Source organism: Mustela erminea, chromosome 14 (assembly GCF_009829155.1).
Source record: "Mustela erminea isolate mMusErm1 chromosome 14, mMusErm1.Pri, whole genome shotgun sequence".
In the NCBI taxonomy this organism is placed as follows: Eukaryota; Metazoa; Chordata; class Mammalia; order Carnivora; family Mustelidae; genus Mustela; species Mustela erminea.
The window spans coordinates 72,979,425-73,002,380 of record NC_045627.1 but is presented as its reverse complement, the minus strand read 5'-3'; the positions used below and the strand labels follow the sequence as shown (position 1 = coordinate 73,002,380).

The following is a 22,956-nucleotide window of genomic DNA, read 5'->3' as shown; positions in this document are numbered from 1 at the left end:
ACAGGCATTTGAAAGAAAAGCTTTTTCTTTACAAACTCATCATAAGCAACAAATTTCTAGGTTTTCCTTTATGATTTAAGTAACAGAAAACAAGAATTTGACAAGTACAATACAAACTTAAACTCAATGTAAAAAAAATTTTTTTTACCTTATTTCTAAATTTTACACCATAGAATTTGTCAGCTGACTCAAGCAGTTCAGGCCTAAAAGTAGTTGTAATAAACTGCGCATGTACAGCAAGTTCCATAATCATATCTATAAAAAGAAACAGTAATTTAATAAAACCCTTTTTTCAACAGATCTGAACATTTAAAAATCAACTATCCTCACCCTTACCTAAAATTCAAAATAGCTTTGTGACTATTTTGTGACTTTTTCATGCACATTATCTGCAAAATTACGAACTTACTACTCTCTTACATTAGGGATAGATTTTTTGAAGATTTTATTTATGTGACAGAGACAGCAAGAGAGGGAACACAAGAAGGGGGTGTGGGAGAGGGAGAAGTAGGCTCTCCGCTAAGCAGGAAGCCTGATGCGGGCGCTCAATCCCAGGATCCTGGGATCATGACCTGATCCGAAACCAGACACCCAACAACTGAGCCACCCAGGAGCCCCAGGGATATATCTTTTACCTGGTATCTTAAAGTTACAGAATACGAAGCAGCAGCAGCTACTTATAACACAGCATTAAGTCAGAGAGCAAAACAAGTTTTCTCACACAAAAAACAAAGAACAATGTTCCCCTGCTCCCCACATATCCAAAGATCTTTAGAATTTATTAAAGATCAAATATAGATTCTTTCTTTTTAAAGATTTTATTTTTTTAAGAGAGTGCGAGTGAGCACTAGTAGAGCAGGGCAGAGGGAGAAGCAGGCTCCCCAATGAGCAGGGAACCCCACATGGGGCTCGATCCCAGGATCGAGATCCTGACTTGAGCCGTAGGCAGAAGCTTAATCGACTAAGCCACTGAGGCACCCCAAAATATAGATTCTTTAAATATAGAATCAACATTTAATGTCAGGGGCTATTCAAACATTGAGAAAAACAAGTTTTAAAAAGAGAGACTTCTGGGCACCTGGGTGGCTCAGTTGGTTAAAGCCTCTGCCTTCGGCTTGGGTCATGATCCCAGGCGCCTGGGATCGAGCCCCGCATCAGGCTCCTGGCTCAGCGGGGAGCCTGCTTCTCTCTCTGCTTCTGCCTGCTGCTCTGCCTGCTTGTGTTCTCCCTCTCTCTCTCTCTGACCAATAAATAAATAAATAAATAAAAAATCTTTTAAAAAAAGACAGACTTCTACATAAAAGTTTAACTAAAGTAGGATTTTCAATTTTCAATGAATTCAACTGATTCAATTTTCAACTGATTGAAACATCGACCTCTCACAGAATTAAGCTTTGTAAAGTAGTCTAATGCTAAATTCTTAAAAACGTATTAAAATAAATTTTAGGGGCGCCTGGGTGGCTCAGCTGTTAAGTGACTGTCTTCAGTTTAGATCATAATCCCAGGGTCCTGAGATCAAGCCCGGTATGAGGCTCCCTGCTCAGCCAGAAGCCGGCTTCTCCCTCTGCCACTCCCCATGCTTGTCTTCCCTGTCAAATAAATAAATAAAATTTAAAAAAATAATAATAAATTTTATTTACAGAATATACACCCTGTCCAATCGCCCTAAATATCTTAGGCAACAAGAATGCACAATCAAAGAGGCAAGCTATCATTTTTAAGCAAATTCTCATTTTTAAGTACAAACCAAACTACCTGACACAGCTTTTCTGTGCTGGGCATCCAGAGCCTGGTCAATCTCATCAAACAGGTAAAAAGGAGCTGGGTCACATTTCTGAATAGCAAAAATCAGAGCAAGAGCTACCAAGGATTTCTGTCCACCAGAAAGCTGTTGCATTTCTCTCATTTCACCCTGTTTTCCTGTAAATGACACCTAAGAGAAAATTTAAATGAGTTAATACCCAAAAAGGGGTAGAATCACCATCACCTCTTAAATCACATAGAATGTACCTATTTAATTTGTAAAATATTCCACAAATTCCACTATGGTAATACTGGGGAAAATTGGATATAAAGGTATTTTTACCCTAATTCCAACTCCAGTGAACTGGTCAACTGATGGGACGCTGCTTTGTGACCCAGAACCCCTCTCACTTTCACCACTTCCTTCTCCTTCATCCTGAGACTGACTGCCCTCCACATCTCCTTTCTTCATTACCAAAGTAGCTTTGCCACCAGGTACCAACTTCTGGAATACTTCACTGAAATTCTTCGATACCTTAAAATGAATGAAATGAACAAGTTACAGGGTGATTCAAATATAACTTTTGCTTAGGTGGCACTGCACATATTATTTCTTAAGGCAAAAGACAAATATTTATTTCTTAAATATATTTAAGAAATATTAAGAAATATTTATTTCTTAATATTTAAAATATTAAAATATTTAAAACCAATCACAAATATTTTAACAGCAGCAACAGACTGAATCTTTTTAAGAGTTGTGTAGGATGTTCTAACAGTATGTTAGAAAACTATATGCTGGATTTGTTCACTTGTATTAGATCCAACTATCAGTAGGAAAAAAAACTTTATAAAACCTTTATGAATTGAATAATAAGCTGAATAACAGCCGAAGCTTTTGTCTTGTGTGAGCATTAAATACAAACATACCTGCTTGAAAGTTAACTGAATAGCTTCGTATTTTCGAAGTTCAAGTACGTTCATCAGTTCCATGATTGATTTGTACCCCCTATCCAACTCTTCTTGTCGTTTTATTAACTTTTCTTTCTGCTCAGAGAAATTCACAAACTGATCTAAAGCTTTTTTGTTAACATGGCTGTACTTCTTCAATTCTGTGTTGCACTGTTCAAGTTTTCGAAACAACTACAGAGAGAAAAAGATGTATAAATAAATTCACATGAAGAGAAATTTGCAACAAGATTTCAGATTTAAGGGGCGCCTGGGTGGCTCCGTGGGTTAAAGCCTCTGCCTTCGGCTCAGGTCATGATCTCAGAGTCCTGGGATCGAGCCCCACATTGGGCTCTCTGCTCAGCAGGGAGCCTGCTTTCCCCTCTCTCTCTGCCTGCCTCTCTGCCTGCTTGTGATCTCTGTCAAATAAATAAGTAAAATATTAAAAAAAAAAAAAAATTTCAGATTTAAAACTACACAATTTACGGGGTGCCTGGGTGGCTCAGTGGGTTAAGCCTCTGCCTTCAGCTCAGGTCATGATCTCGGGGTCCTGAGATCGAGCCCCGCAGAGGGCTCTCTGCTCAGCAGGGAGCCTGCTCCCCCCCTTCTCTCTCTGCCTGCCTCTCTGCCTACTTGTGATCTCTGTCTGTCAAATAAATAAATAAATAAATCTTTAAAACAAAACAAAACAAAACAAAAACTACACAATTTACCTGTTTGAGACTCAGTGTTTGGTACTTTTCAAATGCTTCCTGGGGAAGTGAACCAAGCTCTCGAATTTTCTTCATACACTCCTCTTTCTTCTTTAGTAGCATGCCTTGTCGATTCGTCATCTTTTCTAGTTCTTTAGTATCATGATTTATAGCATCCATGTGTTCTTTTTCCATATTTTTCCAGCGTTCCATACTCTTCTGAAGTTCCTTAATTCCAGCTTCTGTTTTATCAATGGAATTATCCAAATCTAAGAGAAAAAAACAAATTAAGCCAAAATACCTACTTTAAAGCTAGAGCACTATCTGACCAAAGATTTTAATGGCCAAATCTATCAAAATAAATAGGTTTTAGGGACACCTCAGTGGCTCAGTCGTTAAGCATCTGCCTTGGGCTCAGGTCATGATCCCAGGGTCATGGGACTAAGCCCCAAAGAGGCTTCTTGCTCAGAGGGAAGCCAGCTTCTCCTTCTCCCACTCCCCCTGCTTATGTTCCCTCTCTCTCTATGTCTCTGTCAAATAAAATCTTTATAAATAAATAAGTAAATAAGTTTTAGGTTTTTACCCTTGTTTTACTGTGTAAATCCATGAAACATTTAATTCAGGACAAAATTAGGAGTGTACACGAGTCATTAGGTATATACTTCTCATTATTAAATGTTTATAAAAAATTTTAAAAATAATTTTCTTCTCAGCAACTAGGTGATAAGAAACTTAATTCACACTTTTGGCAACGACATTAGTAATTATGGTCTCTCATAAAACTGTCACAAACATTTTAATAAAACAAAGGTTACTATTTATAATCAACCACTAAACTCCATTCACTATAAATTATTTATGGTGATGGAAAACACAAAATCATTAGTGCACACTTTTGCTTAACAACTTTATCAAATAAGCTAATTTTTAACAAAATAAAAAAATTTTTACTAAATAAAAATTCACCTTCTGATCGTGCCATAGTATCTTTTACTCTTTTATTGATTGCTTCAAGTTCTGAGGTTGTAGCAGTGAGAACAGTACCCCCTTCTGTCTCTCTCAGTTCATTAAGTTCCTACAAGATAAAAGAAACTTAAGATTATTAAACCACAGAATAGGAATTGTTAGTTTCAAAATTTTATGACTTTAACAGTTTCCAACAGCTGTTGCTTCTTCTGCATTAACGTGTAAAATTTTATTTAATCATCCAATTCTTGATATACATTTGTATTATTTTTAATTTTTGACTATTATAATCCTATGAACATTCTTGTTATCAATCTCAATGAAGTATAATTTACATCCAATAAAGTGAGCTAATTTTAAGTGTAGAGCTCAGTGAGTTGTGACAATGTATACACCCACCACAATGAAGATACAGATTTTTTCATTAAACCAAGAAGCTCCCTTGTGACCCTCTATAAAGTTCCCTCTACTCATGGCCCTAGAAAACTATCATTCTGCTTTCTACTGCTATAGAGTGCTTTCACCAATAGCTGTTATTATGAATAACTATTCAAGAGAGACAGAAGTACACTTTGTATAATTGCAAATATTTTAAGTATCCATTAAAGGGGGGAAAAAAGTAATGATACAATAACTACAAAATTTCTCAGCAAGTGACTATACTGAGAAAACATTAGTAACTTAACACTTACTGAGTACGTAGAATGTGCCAGGATAATCATACAAAACAGATATTACTGTTATGCTCATTTTTTAGAAGAGGAAACTGAGGCTTAGGAATACTACATTACTTGCCCAAGATCGTACACGAGATGGCAGTACTAAAACTCCAACTCATGGTAGATGCTTTCTGTCCCCAATGCTCTCAATCAAAGCTCATGGTAGATGAGCTCTCATCAACTCATGGTAGATGCTTTCTGTCCCCATGCTCTCAATCAAAGCTCCTCAAGTGTAAGTTCTTTCAAAAGGTTATGGTCATCAACAAACCCACAAAAAGAATATACCTGTTCTACTTGGTCCAAGCGTTTCCTCAAATTCTCATTTAGGTATGTCTCTACTCGAGTAATGATACCTTCTAATTTAATTCTTTCATTTAGCAACTGTCTGTTTTCCTGGAAGAAAAGAAAATTATGTCCACATAGGCATGCACATTTCACACACAGGAATGCTGTTATCTGCTGTCCTATCCACTACTTGTGTTCAAATGACCTACAATGGAAAGCCCTATATTTTTTTCATTTTCCGTCTTATTTATTCAGAATGCTTCGTTTCTGTGCTTGGTGCTTGGTTCTTTTTATAAGACATGCTGCCAAAAATATTTATCTATTTTTCTTTTTTTTTTGAACTTACTATTTACATCTCTATGTACAAAAATCAGTGTCTAATAAAGGGGTGCCAGAGTGGCTCAGTCAGTTTAACATTCAACTCTTGATTTTGGCTCATGTCATGATCTCAGGATCCTGGGACTGAGACCCAGGTTGGGCTCTGTGCTCAGTACAAAGTTTGCTTGTCCCTCTTCCCCTGCTCCTCCCCCCACTCATGTGCAAATAAACTAACAAAATCTTTTAAAAAAATGTTTAATCAGAACAATATTAATTATACAGTCAGATCAACAGAGACAGCAAAGCTAACAAGCTTGATCTTACTACTAACTGAAGTGCATTAAAATAAAGATGAAAAAAACGAAGAGTTCTTGTATAATCCTAACATACCCACAATGGTTTAGAAAAGCTTATTTACTCTCATGGGTACAAGAAGTTCAAGTTTCATTTTTCTATTTTCTCAGAGTTCCCTTCTTTCTCGTTCCCTTGGTAGCAATAAACTTTTCGCAATAGCCAATTATAAATGAAAACTTATATTTTTATAAATTGTACTTGCCTGCTGAAGTTGACGAATTTCATCATTCAGTGCATCTACTCTCTTCTGATCTTCCAGACTAAGTTGTGAAAGCAAATCAGTTCCCAGTTCTGCTTTCAACGATTCTCTGGTGGACTCCATAGCATGCAAGCTTGCTTCCAAACTTTGTAAGCTACGTTGCTATGTGACAGATTATCCACTTATTAATAAAGGTATTAGTCACTGTATTACTTACAACAGTGAAAAACTGAAAACATTCTATATTTGATATTAAAGTGAACTAAAGGGGCTCCTGGGTGACTCAGCGGGTTAAGCCGCTGCCTTCGGCTCAGGTCATGAACTCCGAGTCCTGGGATCGAGCCCCGCATCTGGCTCTCTGCTCAGCAGGGAGCCTTGCTTCCTCTTCTCTCTCTGCCTGCCTCTCTGCCTGCTTGTGATCTCTCTCAATAAATCTCTCTCAAATAAATAAATAAAATCTTTAAAAAAAAAAATAAAGTGAACTAAATTTTATCAACTCAAGTAACTATTAGGTATCCACTTAATTTGATAATTAGAACTAAGTAGCAGTAAGAAAAATATTTATGATACATTACTATTGAGGTATGTGGGACTAATCACAGTCCATGACTGAATCATATAAAAATCTTCTGGCATATTAATAAGAACAAAAAGAAAAGACTGCTAGAATGTGTTAGGATGGTATAGTTGGACAATTAAAAACTATGATTTTAGTACTACTGATGAACTATAATAACAGTTTTTGTCAAAGCTTTTGAGACTAGTTTGTTACTTGTAATTTAGCAGTAATAGTTTGGTTTCTATCCTGTTTAGTATAATTTGGATAAAAGAAAATATTCAAACAATTCCATAAATAGTGCTTAACAGACAAAAAATGATTACTGACAAATTAATGATCATTAGAAAATACTATTACGCCATAACTCAAAATGTCTACTTGTTCAATGAAGTTGGACAATCTGAACGTGGACTGCAAAAGGAGACTTTGGGTGCCCATGGGTGTAAGTGCAGTACAGACACACAGACAAGTCCAAAAGTATGGGGCTACAAGAAATGGAACACATGAACTCCAATGGATAACCAATATACAGTATATCCCAATTCTAAATACTTAAAATAAGTCTGTAACAAAAGAGATATACTTACGAACCTTTGGCATAAAAGTCTTCTCTGACTGCTGCCTCTTCTCTTTTAGCATCTTCATTTCTGATAATATGCTATCTCGAGATGCTTTAAATTTCCTTTGCTGGGTCTCTATCTGCTGCATTTGGTTCATCAACTGATCAATTTCATTATTAATCCATATACAAGGCTAAGGAAAATTTTCTCTAGTTCTTTTAAAAAGTGTGTATCCCTTCCCTTTTCTTTACCTCCAAATAAAAGTTATTTCCTCAAATTTATGGACCATAACAAAGCTAAATTAAATACTATACTAAGTGTGTTCAACCATAAAGTAGCTTAAAACATTTACCCCACCATTTCTCTCTCAAAATAACCTATGTGCTTTACTTATAAGCTATGTAAGAACAAAAATTCTTGGGAAACCCTAAGAGAATCTAAATGAAGTATATTTTTTGTTATCTTTTCATTCAAGAAATATTTACTATATAATCTATTGTGCTTAAAGCACTATAGAAGGTAGTTGTGTATGAAAAGGAGACATCGCCCAATGTAGAAAAATAATACCACCATCCAAAAAAAATAATTTGGATTATCAAATATAGGAAGGTAGTTGATGTATGTTGTCAATATCCTCCTTTTTCTTAGTGTTCCCCAAAGATTTCTTTGTGCCAACATCTTGCCGAATTTGGGCATTTCTAGATACACTTTGCAAACCCCTGCAAAGTCAAAACTAACATGTTTATTTACCTTTTGCTTGTGCTGTTGCTTGCACTGATGGTACAGAAGGTATAAACTCACTTCAAAAAAAAAAATTGCCAGTTTCAATTAAAAATATCCCAGGGGTGCCTGGGTGGCTCAGTCATTAAGCAGCTGCCTTCGGCTCAGGTCATGATCCCGGGGTCCTGGGATCGAATCCCACATTGGGCTCCCTGCTCAGTGGGAAACCTATTTCTCCCTTTCTTCCCCGTTCATGCTCTCTAGCTCACTATCTCAAAAAAACAACAAAAAACCCCACAATCACCTTTAAGAATATTCCAATGTCGGAGTGCCTGGGTGGCTCAGTGGATTAAAGCCTCTGCCTTTGGCTCAGGTCATGGTCTCAGCATCCTGGGATCGAGCCCCGCATCAGGCTCTCTGCCTACCTGACTACTTGTGATCTCTGTCTGTCAAATAAATAAAATCTTAAAAAAAAAAAAAAAAAAGAATATTCCAATGACTTAGTAAAAATGTTTGTTCTTGATGCTGGAGTACCTATATATATATTAAGTAATCTTCACATCCAGTGTGTGGCTTAAACTCATGATCCGCAGATCAAGTATTGGATGCTCTACTGGCTGAGCAAGGCAGGTGCTCCTTAAGTATCTGTATTTTTTAAATTGTGTGATATAATTTGAAGTACATAAAAAGCACTTTTGCCTTATACCAAAGAACTGTAGTTATTTTAAGAAAATGCACAGGTACAAGGTTTCTGTTGTGAGCTAAACTCTTCATGGGACTCTTCTTCACGACACTCTTCATGGAACAGCAGTTTTATTTGGAAGAATTTAGAGTATGATGTTTACTAAGACTTGGATTTTGACAGCCTTCTTCCATTAATAGTACTCCTGTACCAAATGACCTTGAAATAAAAACTTAATGCACATTTTTTAACCCCTATGTTTAAATTCTATGCAGTATGTGGCATTAGAGAGGCCCCCAACCCTTCCGTGAAACACTAACCTCACTTTCCTTCCACAATTCTAACCATCCTCCTCAGTTTCCTCTGTAACTTTAAATTTCAGTGCACCTCAGGTTCTCCACTCTCAGAAATACACTGACTCACTGCTATTAGATTTAAATGTTAATAGCTAAGGAAACAATGTTACAAGAGTTTTTCCTTGTCTTTAGAAGTTAACTTCTGACAACATAAGCTCCCATGCTTAAATAAAAGTCAAATGTGGTTTTTGTCCCCACTGCATATATGAAAAAACACACAACACGTAAAAGATTATATATTTCAACCCAAACACAATTCTCCACCAAAGCACAAGGCAAAAAGATATTTTCAATATTTCTGCGCAGGTTTTCATTGAGCTTTGCTTCAAGCTCACCTAGTTCTTCTTCTGCTTTTCTAACATCTTTCTGCAATTCAAGTCTAGACTTCCTTGTGTCATAGTAACCTCCAGTTAGAGCACCCCGATGACTTACTTGGTCACCTATAAACAAAGCACAAGGAAGGTAGAAATTCTGTATAACAATTTCTTTATTCTGTGATAAACTGATTTAGAATCAAACAACTAATTTAAAGGCTTTACCTACTTAATGGGAATTTAGAAGGATTAAACCCACTCTGAAAAATGTCTGCTTTCCAGCTGTTAGAATCTACATTTTAAAAATGTGCCAGAAAGAAGTGCTAAGGACCAATGATGACAGGTCAAGAGGACAAAGGACTAGAGTTTGGAATTGCACTGGCCATATCTGGGAAAATGTGAACATCAGTGGTAATAATAATGGCAAGTCTAGAGAAGTTGAATGCTTCTAAAAGCACAGAGATAGGGGCACCTGAATGGCTCAGTTGGTTAAGCATCCAATTCTTGGCTGCAGCTCAGGTCATGATCTCAGGGTGGTAAAACTGAGCTCCATGTCAGGCTCTGCACCAAGCATGAAGCCTGCTTGAGAGTCTCTCTCTTCCTTTCTCCCCACTCCTGCTAGCTCGCTCTCTCTTAAGAAAAAAAAAGAAACAAAAATACAGAAGCCTTCACAGAATTTAAGAATCACCATTTGGAAACCCCCAGTGTATTGAGTCAAACCAATGATAAAAGAAGTTGTGGGGGTGTGGCGCCTGGGTGACTCAGATCATGATTTCTGAGTCCGGGGATCAAGCCCCATGTCCAACTCCAAGCTCAGCAAGGAGTCTGCTTCTCCCTCTCTCTCTCTCTGCCTACCCCCTGCTCATGTTTTCTCTCTCTGTCTCAAATGAATAAATAAAATCTTAAACAAAAAAATTTGTTGGGGAACCTGATATTCACGTTTTCTTAAAGGATAGTCCCACATAGCACGTATCAATTACAAAGAGGAAAGGGCATCTTAACAACAGAGAGACTGCTACTGGTCAAACTTAACATCATTAGCAGTGGGACATATTGTGGGATGCAGTAAGAAGTACACATCACTCATGTCAAGAATGTAAAACCAAATCTAATGATGAAGGAACAGTTAAAAGACAAATTTAGAAAATGGAACATTATGAGAAAGTCAATTTCCTGAGGGTGGGAAGGAAAGGAGCTATCCTATATTGAAAGAATCCAAAGAGAGGACTTTGCATGCATCCTTGATTGGATCCCGGAAAGAAAAGTATTTTGGGACAACTGGGAAAATTTTAATGTAGGTACTTTTTAGATGATGATGATACTGGGTTATGTTAAATTTCTTAGGTGTAACAATGATACTTGGGGTTATTAAGAAGAGTGTCCTTATTCTTATGAGATATACAAGCTTAACTTGTAGAAATAAAGTATCATAATTTTTATAACTTATTCTCAGAGGTAGTCCAAAACAACAAAAAAATTATCTATAGAGATAAACTGGGGGGGGAGGGGGTGGTGGCATGGTACCTTCATCAGCAAATAAATTATACAGAAAAGGAAAAAAACTGAAAAATGAGGGCATATGAACTGATATACCAGAGGTTCTTAACCAAGACTCCATGACTTAGGTAGGAAAAAAAAATTTACATCTTTATTTTTATACTAACTTCAAAATGAAATTTAGCAATTCCTTCTGTTTTAACAAAAATCACAGTGGTATTATCAATACTTGTAACTTCGTTAACAAGAGAAGTAACAGCTATTTTCTATCAGATTATATTTGTTACAAATCTCAAAATATCGTTTACATGTATCAGTACTTCAAAGTTACATTTATTAGACCCACTGCTAAATCTTGTTTTTAAATACCTTCAAGAGTAAATTGCTGTCATGCTTAAAAAAATATTCTGATTACCAAGTCAATTATGATTGGTTTCTTTTGTAATCCAAAGTATTTTATTTTATGCACTTAAAAACATTCTGAGAAAGGGCTCATAGGCTTTACCAAAGAGCCAAAGGAATCCACATGACAAAAGGTTAAGAATCCCTACTACAGACTAAATGATTATACTTAAAGAGACATCAACTAAATATAATGTGTAGATCCTGCCTGGACTCAAACAAACCATTTAAAAATGACAAAAAACTGGACATGAATTTTGAAATACTCTTAAAACTAAAATGGAATTTATCTGTTCAAAGCTAAGAATTACTATTACAAACCTTCTAGGGTAATGCAGTCCATAGTGAAAGCACGAGCTAGCTGGGTTGAAACTTCCATGCTACGGCAAATAAGTGTTTTCCCAAACACATGTTTGAAAGCTTTGTCAAATCTGGGATTGTACCTCAATTTACTTATCATAGGAATCGCATCCTAAAAATGAATATTTTGTCAGCAAAGAAATCACAACATAGTTAACTAAAACATATTAGAATTATGAATTACATCTTTATAAAATACAAATAAACACAGATGCCTTCATATTTCAAAACTACTTTTGGTCTGAAGAAGTTAGGAAAATCACTTTACTGAAATATCCTGGAAATTATGTTCATGTAACCATCCAAGTTTTCAAGAGCAGAGAAAAATAAGAAAAAGTTTAGTGGCTCTGGAGTCACAGCTCAAGCTCAAATCCTAGTTCTGACACTCATCAGATGTATGTTCTGGACAAGTTGCTTAACTTCTCCATTTAACAGTTATTTCATCCATAAAACTGCAGTAACAGTACTTTCCTGATAAAGACTAAAAAAACTAGTATCTGAAACACAGAAGATAGCATCTGCCACACAGAAGGGCTTAATAGGTGTACCTGGGGCTCAGTCAGTTAGACGTCTGACTTGATTCTAGATTGGGTCATGATCTCAGGGTTGGGAGATCAAGCCCCATGTCAGGCTCCATGATGGATGTGGAGCCTGTTTAGATTCTCTCCCCCACTCCCTCTCCCTGCACCACCCCCCCCACCAGCTTGTGGATGCACTCTTTCTTAAAAAAAAAAAGGGTAAATAAATGTAAACTAATAGTATTTCCTCAAAATGTTTTCATTTTATTATATATGTCTTAAATATTCAGGAAAATATTTTTTCATATAAAATCTTCCTTTATAAAATAAAAATAAAAAAAAAAAATAAAATCAAATCTTCCCTTTTTATGTTCTTCTAAACTGTTAGGAAAGAATTTTTCTAATTCTCAAATTAGGAAATACAACCTACACACAGAACAATGCAACATGGTAAGCTTAAGCCAATAATTACAAAGAGAACACCAATGTAACTATCACAAAGGACAAGAAATAAAACACTGCTGACACTAAAAGTGTGCCCCTTTCCTAATCACAAACAGTGGTTACCTGTTGGAGGTGACCACTATCATAACTTCTGTGATAACCATTTCCTTGTACTTCTATCTAAATTTAGTTTTATGTATTTATTTATTTACAAGATTTTATTTATTTATTTTGGGAGGGTGGTGGGAGGCAGAGGGAGGAGAGAGAGAATCTCAAGCTGACTCCCCCCTTGGCATGGAAGCCCAGTCTCAGCTGATGTGGGCTTAGTCTCAGGACCATAAGGATCGTGACCTGTGCTGAAATCAGGAGTAGGATGCTTAACCAACTGAGCCACCCAAGAGTCCCTTTCCTTCCACACTACGTGCATTCTTGAGTCTTGGTTCAATCACAGCATCACATTTGTGATATGTGTGAATTTTTCCTCCCCAAAACCTCAAGAATAATTTATAGATTTAAAAGAAGAAAAAAGGTGGACCCTTTAAAGTAGCTTTTAAGATTCTCACTGTAGCAGGGTGGGCACCTGGGTGGCTCAGTTGGTTAAGGATCTGCCTTCAGCTCAGGTCATGATACAAGGGTACTAGGATCAAGCCCTGTGTGGGGTTCCCTGATGAGTGGGGCAGGGTGGGGCAGGGGTGGGGTGTCTTGTGTCTCCTCCCTCTGCCACTCCTCCCTCTCGTGCTCTCTAATAAATAAATAAAAATCTTAAAAAAATATTCTCACCGAACCACTTAAACTGTTATCATTATCACTGAGTTTCAGCTTTAACCTTAGATAGGACAGTAAAATAGTTGCTAATACCATCAACATTCTGAAACCACATACCTCAGAGCCATTACATTTTTCTCAAGAACACTTTCTGGCAATGTTTTGAATCCATTTAAACATACACCAGCAAGTAACAAAAACACTGTTTTCAGAGCCTATCACCTGGCTAGATGTTTTTATTTAATTTATAAGCCATTTAAAAAGTATATTCAAAAAACAAAAAATATTCACTTCAAATGACAGCTCCTCAAGGATTTCTTCTCCTTAATTTTGTCACCCTGGGATAATCTCTCCAAGTATCCTGTCCTTCTGTATTTTAACACTTGACACATTTGCAATGATTTGTTTCATGTGTTCGCTATGACCTGCACCTCCCTTCCCATTCCTACCCAGTAGTGACTATGCAGTAAGAGAAGACCAGTAAATCCTCACACACAGTACCTGTGCACTAGCATGTGCTAACCATAAGAAATAACTTACTGAAAGACAGACCTTCACACACACCAACTCACATTGGTTTCAGGATAGGCAGTATCCCTGACATCTAACTTGTTAAGAGGAAGGAAAGTGACCTCTCCAGGAAGATTCATTTTATTAAACTCCATCAAAATCTTTGTGCTGACTTCATCTGAATCAACAATATGATAAAATAACCTGCATGTAAACAAAACAAGACATATCTTTACTGCTAGACTTTAAAGTGCTATAAACATTCAGACAAACAATTCACTTTTTTTCTATGCAATCCAATTTGTACTGGGGTAGGATGGGAGGGAAACTAGTTAGAAAATTCCAATGGGGGGAGGGAGAGGAAGCCCCAAAAGGGATAGTTCTAGCTTCTACAATTAGGAATACTTAACATGTACAGCTTTAAAAAATTAAATAAGCAACTAAAATAAAAGGTTATGGGAGACAGATTGTACTAAAATTCCAAAAATCTGCTTCTCTTATTCCTTCTTTCCTTTAAAATTTCAAAATATCAAACAAAAACTTCACCTGTTGCCAGCAGTGACTTCCACGCATGTGTAGAAAGCAGGCTCACATTCGAAGTTATTCATCACGATGCCGTGATAGCCATTCTGAACATGCTGGTTTATTCCTTTCCTACGAAAGTGGTCCAGTACTTTGTTTATGCTGTCTATTCCATTTAAAATAGCCTGTTAAATTGTCAGAGGTGAAAAATATTAAAATAGTATTTCCAGTGGCAGTCCTGCTGGTAAGAAACAAACCCACTACTCTATACATTTAAAAATGCTTCGGATATTAGACACCCTCCCCAACTCCACATCACCCCCTTGAAAAATGTCAATTACACGAAACTTTAAAATGGGTTCTCTTCTGACACTAACATTAAAAATGGGACTCTTCAACTAAAAATCAAAAATGCTATTGTAGTAAAGGCTGCTTAAACGAGACCCATCATTTCAAATTTACAGGACAAGTGATTTGCACTCTTATTTATCACCTGAAACCAAGGACTTACAGCTTAAAAATTAACAAATTCTTGTGTAGTAAATGGCTCAATGTAAACTGAAGTAATGAAAAGAACATGCCCACCTTTCCTGTTGCTGCTCTAAGAAGTTGCTGTTTCTTTTCAAGATCTTCTCTTTTAGCAGCAAGTGCTTGCTGTTCTGCATTCTCCTCTCTCCACAAGTAACTAATCAATAAAAATTACACTTTAATTTTAAAAGCATTAAGATGCACCAATGGTATATATAGGATAAAATACTGAAAAAACATCAAACTTGAATAGTTCATTTTTAACTTTGTAAGATTTTTTAAAGAGATTTTATTTGAGAGTGAATGAGCACAACAGGGGGGGTGGGGGAGTGGGGGTGTGTGTGGGTGTGTGGGTGTGTGTGTGCACACGCGCGCGCATGAGGCAGACCTCCCTGCTGAGGGTGGGAACCCCACCTTGGGGCTTAATCCCAGAACACAGGGATCATGACCTGAGCCAAAGGCAGATGGTTAACTGAGCCACCCAGGCACTCCAAGATTTTTTTAAGTGATCTCTACACCCAGAGTGGAGCTTGAACTCACAACCCCAAGATCAAGAGTCACATATGTACCATCAACTGAGCCAGCCAGGTACCCCAAGCTCATTTACAACTTAAACACTATTTAACAGCCAGTAATTAGTGTCACTCAAAAAAATTAAGGCATATTTTAGTCTATACTAACTTTCTTTCACTTTGTAATTCATCTTTCTTATTTTTTACTTCGTAGTATTTTCTGTCCAGTTCTTCTACTCGAGCTTTGACTTCGTTAAGATCCTGATCCAGTTTCTATGGAAATAAAAATAATTTAAACATAAATCCAATTTCATGCAAACTAATCCACAGTGACAGCAAGATCAGTACTTGCTTGGGGATAGCAAGGCAAGAAGGAAGGGCAAACATTTTGGGGTGATGAATAGGCTTATCATCTTAACTGTAGTGCTGATTTCACAGATGTATTCATCTGTCAAAACTTATTAAATAATTTTTACACATTTTAAACACACACAATTCACTGTATGTCAATTGTGCCTTAATGAAGTTGTTTAAAAAATCCAATTCTAACTTTTTAAAAATGCCTTTAGGCAAAAAAGCACATCAAGAGCAAACATAAAACATAAATGAATTATTCTATAAAATATTGCTAAAATAGAATTAATTTGCTCACTAATGATCTAAACCTTTCAACTAGAATTTTAGAAGAAAAAAATACATTCACACATGCTCAAAATACTACAGTCAATGGTTTTCACACCACTCCCTCTATACACATCGGAAAGACTGAGGATTATACTAAGAAGCAAAAGGCCATTCTACATAATTCAATCAGCACTATAAAATCATCTCTAGCCAATATAAAGGATAGACTTCAGCAGTGGAAGGTATAGCTCAAATACTGCAAAATAATGAAGTTCAAGCTTGAGAAAGAATGAATAAAAACTTCACTGACAAATCGTGGCTCATCACCAGGCTGTTTCAAAAGGAGTATTCGTTGAGGATGTTTCCATGAACTCATGACAAACACATGTCCTTTCTTTCAGGAGAGGACATGTAGCTATCACAGCTGAAACTCTATTAATTAATTTCCAAATAACTACCTGGAATCAACCCATGGTTTTCCATTCCCTCCATAAAATAGCGACCAAAGCACACTGGACTCAAGAGGCTAGGAGACAATGGTTTAGGACTCCTGGTCACTCTTCCACCAGTTATTTTTGATTACAGAGCCAGTTAGGTTTGCTCCCCACTATGTTTTCATTTTTTGTTCATGCTGTGATTACATTAAATATTAAACAAATATAAAGACAAAGGAAAGAGCTATTTCTTTAAAAACGTGATTTAGTTTTGGATACACTCAAAGGTGACTCACTAAAAATTAAATTAAATGGGGAAATCAACTCTAAAAGATCAGGGAGAAATAATCTATAAATGCATATATTAATATGTAATATGTACTTTGTAACAATTTATAGTAATTCAAAATGTCAAATCAAAGTTAAAGACTAGGAAACTGACCCAGATTATAAAAGATAACAACAGAGATAAGACAACTAAATGCAATACATGATCCTAGACTGAATCCTGAATTCTGTTCTCATCCAGCTTTAAGAACTACATTTATGTGTGGTTCATAACAAAAATGTCCCGAGAATTCACAATCACTACTCATATTCAAAAGAAACATCTTGGGCTCTACATGAAAAGACTGGTATGCATTCTGGTGCGGAGTGCTGATAATGGGGGAGGCTATGCATTTGCGGGGGTAGGAGGTATAGGGGAAATCTCTGTACCTTCCTCCCAATTTTGCTGTGAACCCAAAACTGTTCTAAAAAAAATGGTTCTTAAAAAAAGACTGGTACATGAGCATGTATTTATCTTTTTAAGCAAAATACTTAGGATATATATAAATAAATATATGTTTACATGTGTATAAATACAAATACTATTACATATAAAACTTAAATATATATACACACTTATATAAACATTTTATGTATTAAGTGAATTTTTGGATATAAACCAGTAACCAACTGGTATAGATCTCATGAGGTAAGAGGAGGATTCCTCTGTGTAGGTACATATATAATTTCCTCACCCTATACTTGTCCTACATTCTCCCTTCTCATCACTTCTATCATCCTCCAATCACCTATATGCAGCCATACATAATACCTAACAAAGCATTTTCCCCCTTTCTCATTTTAAATAAAGTGAGATCTTTCTTATCCTACAAGTGATTTTATCTTCTACTTCAATTTTTAAGAAAATGCTACTGAACATGCATAGTAGATAATGTTTTATTCATTTAGAAAATCTTATAAAAATCACCAGTCTTAATCAACAAAAAATATATTCTGCAATAAGTTATTAAATTGACAGAGAATTGTGAAAGACTAAAAATGGAAAAATAACTAGCTACTCTGAAGTCATATTTTGACTTATCATGTTAAAATTAAGGGTGGCTCAGAAATGTTCTACCAACTCACAAAAATATATTTTAAGATATACTCAATCTACATGAACAATCACAGATACGGAAAAAATGTTCCTTGAAAAGGAAAACTATCATATAAATATTATGTATATAAATATTAAATTGTGCTGGTCTTTTCTAAGTAAGTACCTGTTTTGTATATTTTAAGAGTAACAATGTTACTACTGAAAAATAAAACTTAAATAGGTAAGATGTACATGGCTTTTAAAAGACTTTCACAAAACAGCTATAAAAGTTCTTACATTATACTGCTCCAGGTTCTTCTCTTTATTTGCCTCCGTGTCCTCCAAATCCTTATGGATAGCAGCAATCTGTCTTTTTTTGTCATTAATAGCCTGATCTAAAGACTTGAGTTCCTTTTTAATCCACTTATCCCTTTCTTCTTTTGATGTAAACTGGCTTCCTCGACCCTGCTTTGCATAAAGATCTGTTCTTTCCTGGGTAGCTTGGGCCAATCTATAACAAGACAGAAGAAAAGAATGGATTAAAAAGGAGACCAGAAAATAAGCAAGTTTAACTGCAATCAATGTCAAGACCTCAGAGATAACAGCCATCTTAAAAATTCCACAGAAAAAAACAGTAAAAGCAACTGGTATCTAACAGAGATCCTTGGACTAGTACTATATAATATAAATCTCATTTTGAAAAGCCACAGTTAAAGTCATGTAAACGAGTCTATATCCTAAGGATTTCAGGCAGACAACATCTTCACTCCAGGTCTGGGTGAGTCAGTAAAGCTAGAAACAATCCTAATATCCTACCTCAGGAATTTTCCAACTATATTTAGCTATATAAACATTTCCAATTCCTTATAATAAAAGACACTATCAAGGTTAAAAAGCAAAGAAAGACAAAGAAAACATTTACAATACACAGAATACTAGAACAAATACAGATTACAGATAACCCTATCAAACAATAAGAAAAAAAATCAGAAAAACAGTGGCAAAGGAAATAATTCACTAAAACAAATACTGGTAGCATAAGAAGATAATAATGCACTAAACCATGAAATCAGCAAAAGTTGGCATGTTCAATCTACAGATACATACTAAAATGTCTAGATGCTGAAACAGTAATGAAAAAAGGAAACAGGATGAAACAGAGTAAGATGTCATATGGGTAAAAAAATAAAACAAAGAAACCACCATTCATGTTTTAAAAAGCCCAACAACATCTAGACAAGTTATTTATCTTAGGCAAGTTATTTAACCTCCCAGAACCTCAAATTTGTTGTACCTAACAGTGATAATGTGACTCTCTTACGGCTGAATGAAAAAAAATTTATGTGTTATGTATACAATAACACATGGCCCACAGGAGCTGTTTAACACAGGCTATTAATGTGAAACTGGATTTAACTTCTGCTCTTACTGTGTCTTAATTCCTAACTATTCAGCTTTCACAGAGGAACTATGTAGAAAAGTAGAAGTGTTGGTGAAAGAAATCCCAGACCTAGCAATTCCTCGCTCTTCTTTTTCTTTCACACTGTTGAATTTAGGTTCTGTTTCTGCCAGTTCTTTCTGTTTTTCTTCTATTTTTTCAAGCAGCTTCTGTCTCTCTTTTAATAAGCGTTTCTGTAAATAAAGCAGGGTAAGTAAAAATGCAACCTTAAAAATTTCTGCTTAATTTTAAGTTTAGCATAAGATATTCTCTCATGGAAAAGAATTCATGAAAAAAACTGATCCTGTAACACAAAACTAATTTTTAAATAAAAACACACAAGGAGACAGTACTGAGTTGCTACTAAGTGTGAATTATTTTAATGTGCCAGATCTTTTACAAAAATTTAAGCTTGTACTCCCATTATAGAAAGGATGGTCTTCTGCAATTCCTATTCAACTGAACATTTGTCTTTCATTTTTAGCATTTTAACTTACCCTTTGTTCACTATTGCCTGCCAATTCATCTTGTAAATCCTTGGCTTTAAGCTCCAATTTAGTCCTCTGCTTAATCTGCTCTTGTCTTTCAGCACTGAGCTGCTCCTTTTCTTCTTTCATAGCTGAAATTTTTGTTTTCAGTTCTCTAACTTGGCGCTCAATATCCTAGCCAAAAAGTATGACACAGAAGTGAGTCAGACAATTAAGAAGTACAAAAGCAGAGTTTTCACACCATTAGTTCTGTTCCTTTTTCCTTCATTTACACTTTCAGTACTGTTCTGTCTTTCCAATACTCAATCCCAATGACACCCATCTGAAGTTACCACTCCATAATTCTGGTAAAAAAGGATTTACCGTGGTCAAAAAATATAAGTTAATCTAAGCCTAGTTTATAATCTTACCTCCATCTTATCTCTTGCATCCTGCTGGGCATCTCTTAATTGCCTGGATTTTTCTCCACTAGTCTCTCGCTTAGCAGAAAGCTGGGGAGAACAAAAAGCTGTAATTTCTAACTCATTTTGTATTTTAATACTTCAAAACATGTAGTATAATTGTAAAATACCTGCTAAAACAAAATCATTTACCTGAAGAGTTTTTTAATTTTTAATGATTTTAAGTAAAAAGCTCCTTTAGTTTTAAGTATTACCTAAAAACAAACTTTTGGATGAAAGGTCAGCAATACTAATTACAAAATACATCTTAAAAAGCCAAGAAAGGGGCACCTGGGTGGTTCAGTCATTAAGTATCTGCCTTCAGCTCAGGTCATGATCCCAGGAAGCCCTACACTGGGCTCCCTGCTCAGCAGAAAGCCTACTTCTCCCTCTCCCACTCCCCCTGCTTGTGTTCCCTCTCTCACAATGTCTTTCTCTGTTAAATAAATAAATAAAATCTTTAAAATTTTTTTAAAAATAATAAAAAATAAAAAGCTAAGAAAAAAAATTCATGAAACTTTTTTTAATTATTAAGTAAACTCCACCCCCAATGTGGGGCTTGAACTCATAACCCTGCTATCGAGAGTCCCGTGCTTCACTGACTGAGCCACCCAGGTACCCCTTCACAAAGCTTTTAAAGGTGGATTCCCTCATTCTGGTTTGCCTTGCACCAGCACCTGATTACATTTCAGGTAAAATCATAGCAAGGACCATACAGGTCTAGGCGTTTTTTCCTTGGGATACTGAAAGAACAAATTTACTGACCAATGATTTCATTAAAAGGTATAAAAATTTTAAGTTTCCATTTAAAAATTACTGAAAGGTATAAATATAGAATGAGCTTAAAATAAAAATCACTCTGAATTCAAGTAACAAAATTCCTTACCTCATCAAGTTTAGCACGAGTCTCGTTAAGCTCCTGGTTATAAATGGTATATTCCAGGGCTCGTCTCATTTTATCCCACTTTTGATACTGAGCTAGTTCTTCCTTTTCTTCTTCTAAGGTATGTAATCTCTCTTCAATATATTTTAACAACTCATTGATTTTTTCCCGTTTGCCCTCTTAAAAAGAAATGAGAGAGGGGTGAAGGAGCTGAATAAAATTTTTATGTAAATAATATCTATTCTCAAATATATCATGAGTTAAAATCAATCTTAAGAACTAAAGCATTATAGGATAGTGTGTGGTAATCAAATCTAAGAAAGTAAAATGACAAAACACTTTATGACGAAAAGCATCAGAGAACAAAGTTACACATAATGACACTTTTTAAGTTTTCATTATTTTTGTTCATATACAATGTTCTATCAGTTTCAGGTACACAAACAGTGATTCCATAATTCAATACATTACACAATGCTCACCATGAAAAGTGTAGCTACCATCTGTCACCGGACGTTATCACAGTATCATGGACTATATTCCCTATACTGTACTTTTCATCTCTGTGACTTACTTTATAACTCAAAGTTTTTCCTCTTAATCCCTTTTACCTATTTCACTTATCTTCCCCCTGCACCACCACCTTGGCAAAGGAAATAAATAATTCCTTTAGGAACTCAAGACTGTCGGATTCTAAGACATGACAGAACACAGTACTTGAGAAGCTAAGTAGGGTTTTCATAATACATGTACTAAGGAAGATCAGAAGTTTCCCGTTTACTTGCTCCTAAACAACTTAAAACCTAATGCCAGCTGATACTCCCGGCAATTTTTTTTTTTTTGAGGACTGCTCCCAAATCTGTTATCCTCACTAACAATGAGAACAGTAGAGGCACAAAATAGTTGACCTACAAAGGCATTATTATCTAACAGTAATTCCTTATTTAGAGAGAGAAATTATTTGAAATCTCACAATTTAAAATGTCACCAACTAATTTTCTCTCCATTCAGTATATAGGCAAATTATCAAACAGTATACTCCTGAGACTAGATAAAAGCCCTTACAACTATAATAACACAATGACAAAGTAATTCATAAAATAAGGCAAGATCAAATTTCTTTACCTGTTTCTTTCATTAAAGATATGCTTTCTTCTTTTCGTTCATCATATACTCTAGTACCAGCTACTTCTCTTAATAGTTTTAGTCTCTGAGAATCTGGTGCTGTGGCCATCTGGTTGATCTACAAATTTTACAAAAATAATTACTATGTAGCTACAGACTGCTCTTTAAGAACTCTACCTTGAAAGAGTATTCACATGCTAAGTTTTCAGTATCACTTCAAGAATATAATTTGTGCAATGTATATACCTACACAACTGTATATCCTTTATGTAAATGAAATTTATCAAATGAAAATCCAAACAGAATTAATACATTCATCAACCTAATTTATGAATAAAACTCTAAATTAAAAATGAAGGAAGAACATTCCATCACCATACTTTTTCTTAGTCAACATTGTAAGGTATAAAAGATGTACTCCATTTTGAAAGAACAAAGTATTTTTACAAGAGGGAAACTATCACTCTATAGTTTTAAAAAGCTGTAATGATACTATTAAAAATGTAACAGGGGTACCTGGGTGGCTCAGCTGGTTTAGTGTCCAATCCTTGGATTTTAGCGCAGATCATGACCTCAGGGTTGTGAGATCAGGGCCTGAATCCATCTCCCCACGCAGTGCAGAGTCTGCTTGAGATTCTCTCCCTCTCCCTCTGCCCCTGCCCCACTTGTGTATACTCTCTCTAAA

General features: G+C 35.6%; 1 protein-coding gene across 2 annotated transcripts in view; it reads right to left on the bottom strand.

The window, feature by feature from the left end:
• Positions 1 to 22,956, bottom strand: part of SMC3 (structural maintenance of chromosomes 3) — a 38,865-nt gene that overhangs the window by 1,942 nt on the left and 13,967 nt on the right. For both annotated transcript variants that reach the window (XM_032312515.1, XM_032312516.1), the window contains 21 exons: positions 22,272 to 22,389; positions 21,150 to 21,325; positions 20,234 to 20,314; positions 19,833 to 19,997; positions 19,408 to 19,529; positions 18,195 to 18,408; positions 15,643 to 15,746; positions 15,019 to 15,118; positions 14,458 to 14,618; positions 13,974 to 14,115; positions 11,636 to 11,786; positions 9,389 to 9,541; positions 7,375 to 7,526; positions 6,228 to 6,386; positions 5,354 to 5,461; positions 4,350 to 4,458; positions 3,405 to 3,652; positions 2,674 to 2,886; positions 2,087 to 2,278; positions 1,756 to 1,933; positions 149 to 255 (listed from right to left, as the gene is read on the bottom strand). In XM_032312515.1, the coding sequence (XP_032168406.1) occupies positions 149 to 255; positions 1,756 to 1,933; positions 2,087 to 2,278; positions 2,674 to 2,886; positions 3,405 to 3,652; positions 4,350 to 4,458; positions 5,354 to 5,461; positions 6,228 to 6,386; positions 7,375 to 7,526; positions 9,389 to 9,541; positions 11,636 to 11,786; positions 13,974 to 14,115; positions 14,458 to 14,618; positions 15,019 to 15,118; positions 15,643 to 15,746; positions 18,195 to 18,408; positions 19,408 to 19,529; positions 19,833 to 19,997; positions 20,234 to 20,314; positions 21,150 to 21,325; positions 22,272 to 22,389 (3,153 nt within the window). The remainder of the gene's footprint in view (positions 1 to 148; positions 256 to 1,755; positions 1,934 to 2,086; positions 2,279 to 2,673; positions 2,887 to 3,404; positions 3,653 to 4,349; positions 4,459 to 5,353; positions 5,462 to 6,227; positions 6,387 to 7,374; positions 7,527 to 9,388; positions 9,542 to 11,635; positions 11,787 to 13,973; positions 14,116 to 14,457; positions 14,619 to 15,018; positions 15,119 to 15,642; positions 15,747 to 18,194; positions 18,409 to 19,407; positions 19,530 to 19,832; positions 19,998 to 20,233; positions 20,315 to 21,149; positions 21,326 to 22,271; positions 22,390 to 22,956) is intronic.